General features: G+C 43.3%; 1 protein-coding gene across 1 annotated transcript; it reads left to right on the top strand.

Annotated features, from left to right (window-relative positions):
* The first annotated feature begins 4,297 nt into the window (after window positions 1-4,297).
* Window positions 4,298-4,684, top strand: LOC120068962 (DNA ligase 1-like). The gene has a single exon (XM_039020603.1). The coding sequence runs from the start codon at window positions 4,298-4,300 to the stop codon at window positions 4,682-4,684; it is 387 nt and encodes a 128-aa protein (XP_038876531.1).
* The last annotated feature ends 3,380 nt before the right edge of the window (window positions 4,685-8,064 follow it).

Raw genomic sequence — 8,064 nt, forward strand, 5'->3', positions numbered from 1 at the left:
CCAACCTGCCAAACACCCGATCGAAAGCTCTGTGCAAAGATCCCTGCTACCGGTAGAGCAAGCCTGAGAGGGAAGCTCTTCCTACCATCAAATCCATCCTATTCGGCAAGCAGATCTCCATCAAATCTATGTCAAGACATTGGCACTATTTGTATCTATTCTATCTCTCTCCTTCATTGTGTAATCCATGTTTTCTTTATCTCTTCATTCACACACCATGTATCAAACGCTTAGTAGAAATATTAAATGTTTCGATAAATTCCATTTACCATTTTCTATCTATTTCCGTTCACCCACCAATCACTTTCTCCATGATATCTTCGTAATCCTCTGATAAGCAATATGAATCACGAAGAACTTAATCTGTATTAAAGATATAAAATACGTTTAGCTAAAGCATGCTAGACGACATCGTCACTTGTGAGGGTAGAAGTGAAGCTGTCATTCTGATCTATCGAGAGAAGGTCAGGAGAATGCGTTAACTAAAGTGAGTAGTACTTCTAGACATGGAAGCAACCTTGCGTTCATTACTTTAGTCTCTGTTTCACCATAGACATGTAGGAGCGCGGCCGATCATTGAGAGGTGTACGCTAAGAGAAGAGTGGAACAATATTTGTACCTTCAATCCAATTAAGAACTTGCGCTGTTTATATTATTTTTCTTTCTCTTTCTATTTTGTTCATAAGACTTGTCACCACATCCCATGGCTTTGCATAACTTTCACAGCCAACCTTACTCCCAGCATCTTGTACATGTAGTCTGTATCTTATATCATCTAGTTTAGGTTTACTGTCTTTTTATGTTTTTATCGCATCTTTACTGTTTTCCTTTATTTTATTGCAATTTATATACTTGTACAAACACATTTTTAAAGATTGAAAACCTTGTCGCATGTATCATGAACGTACCGCAATAACCTAAACCAGTCCCCGTGTTTGACTTCGGATCACACCGAGAAACTTGCGGTGGAATTACACTTAGTTCCATTGTAAGGAAACTTGTGACAACGCATGGCATACTACAAGAACATCCATAATTAATGCATAATTAGACGTAGTATCGCATTATTGTGAGCAATTCATATCATCCATCCGAACGCGTTACAAGTTTATGGCGCCATTTCCGGGGACTATGGTTAATGGTTTATTGTTTGAGTATGTTTTTGGTATTTTGCAGGATAGATCTCATCTGTACTGGCTGTTCAACATGTGAGAGCAGCTGACGATTTATGAGTCCTTGCGTGCTGATCTGGAATGTCGTAGCTGAACCCTGAGATCGTGAGCGAAACTTTATGTGCAAGGGTTTACGTCAGAACAGAATTTCGGCGAAAAGAAGGCAGCCAGCATGGCGGACAATAACGGATAAGCGCTCGTGGTTGCCAATGGCCAAACCAAGGGCTGTTCGACCCGGCTCAGGAACCTCTCTCCTTGCAGCACCGATCGAAAATCTCAATTGCCGTAATTATGCAAGCACCCAGCCTGCTATGATTTTCGCTTTGAATCTCCTGAGGCCGACTGTGGAGAGAATGCACGCTTTGAAGATCAAGCCGACGATTTCGTTGCAGAATGATTCAAAATGCACCACCGAACAGTTGGGGGTTCTGCAAGGTGGAAGACCCATATGACCACCTGACAGTTGCGAAATATCGACAATTTCTCTCTACCTGGCATCACCGCAGAAAATATAAGATTTATCTATTCCCCTATACCTTAAGGGACGAGGCTGATGGTGGCTATCAGAGAGCACCCAACGAGATACTTTCATGGAGCAGTTGGTTGGGAACGGTTCATGGAAGAAGTTCTTCCCACTGCCGTCAGTGCAAGAAGACGGAAAGACGTGTGTTGAACCTTTGAAACAGAAAGAAAATGATGAACCCTGAGACCGCATGGGTGCCGATTCAGAGATGGTTGAAAAAAACTGCCTTGCATAGTCGGGATTTCCCGGGATTAGCGTCTGTGATGGAAATAGTTCTATAATGGCCTGACAGAAGCAACACAGGCATGTTGCTGACCACCTCCGCAGTGGGAGGTTTTATGTGACAAGACATACACAGAGGCCAACAGTCATCCTTGACCCCCAAACCATTCTCGGCGGTGGTTTTGGGAAATTATTGGCGATGACTGGATAGCAAGATGATGGAATATAGAGGCCGAGGTGCGATGAAGAAAAACTGACGAACAACCATGTCCCTACGGAGAGGACAATGACAACGTTGGGCCGCCCAGATGGCCACGGTGCCTCGATCCTCCAATCAATAGCATATTAAATTCAAGAAGCCATTGCTCCACAATCAGCGCACAACCCGCTGCGCTGGCTCAAGTGGCCGCAATCAGTTGCGTGGAATATGGATGACTGGATAGATGATGGATATAGAGGCCGAGGTGCCGATAGAAGAAAAACTGAAACAACCCCTTCAGCAACACCTACAATCCGGGCTGGAGGAACCATCCTAACTTTGGTTGGGGTGGCAATCCCAACCTAGGGGGGCCAACGAACCATCAAGGGGGCAGTAGAGAAAATCCTCCATTTCACCACAATCAGGGGCAATCAAGACCGCATAACCAGTAACCATCATCATCATCTAACATCTCGGGAGGCTCACTAGAGATGCTGCTGAAGCAATATATAGATAAGAATGATGCAGTAATGCAAGCACAAGCATCCTCTATAAGGAATCTGGAGATCCAAGTGGGCCAGTTGGCCTCTGAGATAAGAAGTTGAACACTTGGAACACTACCCAGCAATTCAGAAGGCCCGGGATCTACAGGGAAGGAGCAATGTCCTTAAAGACATTGAGCAGGCAAGCCTGACTGCCTGTAGAGATGTGGATTACGATCACCAAAGAAAGCGTAATTTTTGATCCTTATCTCGATATTATGTTTAAAATTGCGTTATTGAATTTATGTCTCTTTAAAGTCTTAATTCTGTCTTAAATGCTTCATTTAATTCAAAATTTGTCTTTATGAATTTATTTCTCCATTTACTTCTGTGCATTTAATTTGGTAATCATTGCGTGTGCTTTAAATTGTGAATGATTGAGTAGTAAAGGAAAATGTATCACCGCAAGTCTCGGCACTTGCGCCGATGAAAAAAAAGGGATAAAACAATTAATAACAAGAAAGCAAAATGACAATGGATGCATCCCAAACCAACTAGGAATGCCTTGCATTCACTTAACTCAACTGTGTTGAGTTGAGGGGTGTGTTGCGCTCGCATGTGTCCTTTGCCTGCCTTTAGCCAAATGCACTATGTTAAGGTATCCTCCAGAAATGCGTGGGTAAGGGGTGTGTTGCGAGGATATATGTGCTGTTGCCCGTCCTCTGCAAAGATACAGTTGCGTTAGCAAACACAATGCGTTATGCTTTATNGGTGTGTTGCGAGGATATATGTGCTGTTGCCCGTCCTCTGCAAAGATACAGTTGCGTTAGCAAACACAATGCGTTATGCTTTATCATGCGTCCATTCAAATAAAAAATTAAAGGAAAAGTCGTTTGGCAGTATGGGAAGAAGTCCAATCGATTCGTATCCCCAAGCAATTATGACTTGGAAGACGAAAGGACGCTTTATCTGAAAATCCATAAATGAGGGAGGCGAAACGATGCGCCTGTTGAGATGCATTGGAAAACTCAGAAACCCTAGCATTTTGCATTCTGAATCGTTCTTTCTCCCCAGAAACTCGAACTCTCCTCAGACCTTTCCAATCTCGATTCCATGGCTGACCAAACCCCAAACCAATCCGCTTTACCTTCCACCCCTGACCAAGCAGCCATGCGAAAGGCAACATTCCTAGTTTTCAGTCGCCGGCTTGCTGCTCAAGCCCCCACTGTATCCAGACTCGCCAGAAGAACCCAGAGAAACCCTTTGGTCGTTAAGCCTCTTCTATTCAAGAGAGAAGGAAGCACTTAGAGCCTACCTACACCTTTCGTCTCCACTGAAAGAAAAAGGAAGAGACGAGAGATACAGAGGTGTTTGGCAATATCCTCAGTACTTTGGAGCAAGGAGGTGGACTGCCCAAGGCAGGGGTTGTAAACCAACTACTGCCCACGGAGGAGGAAGCAGCTGTAGTGGACAATGAAACAGTACAAAATGGAGTAGTGGTGGTGAAAGAAGTGGTGGTTGAAGAAGAAGAAAAGAAAAATGATGTCCTGGTCCCAGAGACTCAGGAGGCACCTATCATCGCAGAAGATTATGAAGAGCCTCCAAGAAGAGAAGATGAGGAAATTGCGATCAAGGAAAGAGAAGAAGAAGAGATCGCAGTCGAGGAGGCCAGGGAAGCGGAGTAACCCCTGGCATTGTGATGGAGGAGGTTGCAGGGGGTGCGCTGCCAGAAGAGGCCGAGAAGGAAGAGAAGAAGAGAGAGAAGCAGCTAGAAGAGGCTGAGAAGAAAGATAAGAAGAAGAAGAAGAGCAAGGGAAAAAAGGCTGGAGAAGCGGAGTCTTCACGTCATCGCAAGGCAAGAAAGAACAAAGAGCACAAGGATGATAACGAAGATGAAGAGGCCAAAAAGGAGAGGAAGAAGAAGGAGAAAAAAGAGAGGAAGTTGCGCCGGCGTGAAAAGAGGCACCTAAGAGAAGAGGAAAAGGCAAGGCAGAGGGCTGCGAGCCCTTTGAAGGATGGAGAATTAACCTCCATAAGGGAGGATGGGGGGAAACGACGTAACTGGTGGAACTGCCACAACCGGTAGCAACCCAATTAGTTGCGACGGATTAAGGAGAAGAAACAGAGGGAACCCCCCTAATGCGGCATCGCAGGGAGAATGTGCCGCAAGGGTCCAACATCGACCCTCAAAGTTTTATTTTGGCTTTGGAAAAGGAGGAGATGAAAAGAAAAGAAAAAGAAGAGAAGCAAGAAAAGATGCAGAGGAGCAAGCTCATCATCGCAGAGGGGAATAGAAGAAGAATATTGGAGTTTGAGGGGATACGACGTAACAATGAGCTTGCCCGACTTGAAGGGATCCGGAAGCGCAAGAAGGAACAACGGTTATTGCAGGCATCTGAGCAGTTTGAAGAAGAGCTTGGGAGAGAAGAGAAAGAGGAAGAAGAAAAGAGACGATTTTTGGAAGAGAAGAAGAGGAAGCACAAAGCTAACAAGAAGCGCTTGTATAAGCGAGAGCAAGGAGCTCACTGAACGCGAGAAAGAAGAACAACGCATGGAGTGGGAAAAGGGACTAAGGCAAGCAGCCCGCCTTGCACAGGCAAAAGGAAAAGACGTAGCAGAAAGCAGCGAGCCCGCATTGAACAAGAAGCGGTCATCAAAAAGAAAAGAAAATGATGACATGTTGATTGAGATAGACGTCTACCCTGCGCTGACCCCACTACCTGACCTCATCACGAGCGTCATTGTGGAGCATGGGTGGGACACATTTTGTTAGTGCCCATCCATCATCGTGCCTTAGGTAGTGCGAGACTTCTATCGTGGGCGTCTACACGAAAATAGGGATGCGATGACTTTTAAGGGAGAGACAGTACACTTCAGCACACAGGACATCAATGAGCTATATCAGATGAAGGACAACCCTGATGCACCAGGGAACAAGATTATTGATGATCCTATAGAAGAACTGGTGGCAGACGCACTGAGGGTACTAACACAACCATGCACAAGATGGTCGGTCTCACCTAAAGGCATCCACACCCTGGAGTCCAAGTCTTTGCTACCAGAGGGAAGGCTCTGGGTTTATCTGGTCAAGAAGCAGCTGATCCCAACAACACACGACAGAACAGTATCAAAGGATCAGGAAATGGCCGCATACCGTATTGCCTGCGACATTTCTATCGATGTGGGTAGGTTGATCGCAGGGCAGATCAGAGCATTGGTGGGGCATATATGGGGGCAGTACTTCTTCCCGTGGATTGTCTCAAGTTTATGCCTAACTGTGGGTGTAGGCATTGATGAGGAGCCCATGCCAGAAGTCCACGTTCTCATCAACATCAAAATGTTGAGGATGCTCCTCAAGGATTCCCTGCATTACCCCGAGCTGCCAGCAAAGAGACCTGCGATCGATTTGAATGCACGACAGGAACCCAAACCAAAAAGAAGACGAAGAGAAGAAAAGGGAAAAGAAAGGGTTCATGAGTCACCAGCACAAGATCCAGAGGCCACAAACCCTCTTTTCTTAGTTATTCGAACTCCAAGCCCTCCGAGCCCACCGGCGCAACCCTCTTCCCCTTTACACGAACCTTTTGCAAACCTTCCTCTGGTTCCCAACTCTCCTGTTATTCACCCAGCAGCCCCACCTTCACCAGCAACTTCATCACCACACCCCATCATCCCACCACCGCAAGTTGATGACCCATACGATTTGGGTGAAGGCACATCTGCCCAACCCTAAACCGGTGCTGGCGAGACATCGCAGGCACAACCATCCTCCACCTCCCTGGCTGCTAAGTTAGCTGAAATGTGAACCCTCTTCTCTCAGCAGCAAGAGCTTGTATCCTAGTAGCATCACTTCTTTAATCAACAATTTGAGGTAGTAATGGAGTGCATTGATGATATTCAATGCAGTGCCGCCACATCAAGAAAGGTGCTAATTAACATGCAGTGCAACATTTATAAAGTCCATATGCACCAGAGAATGATTGCGGAGCGTAATCAAGAGTACTTCAACTTTCTTACCGCATATCTTCATGGTCCAATGGTGCCCTTACATCTCCGGCAGCACTTAAATTTTGAAGAAGCGCCTCCTGCACCACCTTAACATCCCCCACCGGTTCCCCCTGCTCCTCAGCCTTAATGTTTACTCTTTCTTCCAATTTGAGTTTTTTTTATGTGGCCATTCATTATTTGTATTCAATTCTTTTATTATTTGTAAGATAATCAAATTCTTTGACTCTTGTATAGGCAATAGAAATTTTTTTGTAATGCGTCCATTTGTGATATATTTGTATACTTTGTTAATAGTCAATACAATCAGAGTATATATTCACTCTACTTTTTGCCTGTGCCTCATTCTTTATCTTCCTTTGTTAATTTTTGTGACATTCTTAGTCTTTTATTTTTACGATCTTCATTGCATTGCTATGATGTATTATATGTTTACACTTAGAAACATTTCTCATACTTATTAAATTCTAACTAACACTTAGTTAACTTTTAGTTTAGCAGTACTTTACCTTTTATCTTTCAAAGTTCTGCTCAAACCTTATTTTTGATATTTTCTTTTAAGTGTTTGTCTAGTCTATCCAAACAACGCAATGAGGACCTTGCTCATCTTTAAATTTGGGGGTGAGGAAGGTCTGAGCAGATAATATAAAAAATATGCAATATTTAAGAAAATGCATCCATTTAAAATATATAATAATAATAATAATAATAATAATAATAATAATAATAATAATAATAATTTATATAATAAGTTATGCAAAACTCCAATGTCAACGCAAGGGAAAATTTCAAAACTGCTCCCAACCTGATAAGAGTTTAGTTGTGAAAGGAGCCTGCTCATAGTTAGATGTTCGTATGACACTCGTAGGAGCAAGCCAAAATGAAGGTGGGTTTCCAAGAACAACGTAGTATAAACAAGAGAAAAATAAAAAGAGTGCAAGGGACAACTCCTTTGATTATCATGAGTTAAAGTTGAAAATAACACACAATCGTAGTTGGATGTTCGCATGACACCTGTGGGGACAAGCCAAAACGAAGATTGTAACCATGATCAACTATCTCTAAGTGAATAAATGACGCAAGGTTTTGACTCACCGCATATAGATATAGCAAGTTGTTTTGATAAAGAAGAGATAAACATTCTATTTTGAAAACTAGAAAAGTGTCTTTGAGCAGAATTTTGTTACATAGAAGAATAAATTAGGGCTCGCTAAGAATTAGCAAGGATAGAAGGAAAGTGCGATGTCAAGTAATGTGCCTAAGTGTAACATTCGGAGCAACCAATCATCGCAAAAATATAGGATAGGAATGGAGCATGATTGCCTTAGTAGAAGATATGCTTGAGGACCAACATATATCTAAATTTGGGGGTGTGATAACTTGTAAAAATACAAGTTATTTATGCCACCTTATCTAGATATTGCGGCCAAAAGTTAGTAATTATGCGCCAATTGTATGAAA

This window comes from Benincasa hispida, unplaced genomic scaffold, assembly GCF_009727055.1.
Source record: "Benincasa hispida cultivar B227 unplaced genomic scaffold, ASM972705v1 Contig159, whole genome shotgun sequence".
Taxonomy (NCBI): domain Eukaryota; kingdom Viridiplantae; phylum Streptophyta; class Magnoliopsida; order Cucurbitales; family Cucurbitaceae; genus Benincasa; species Benincasa hispida.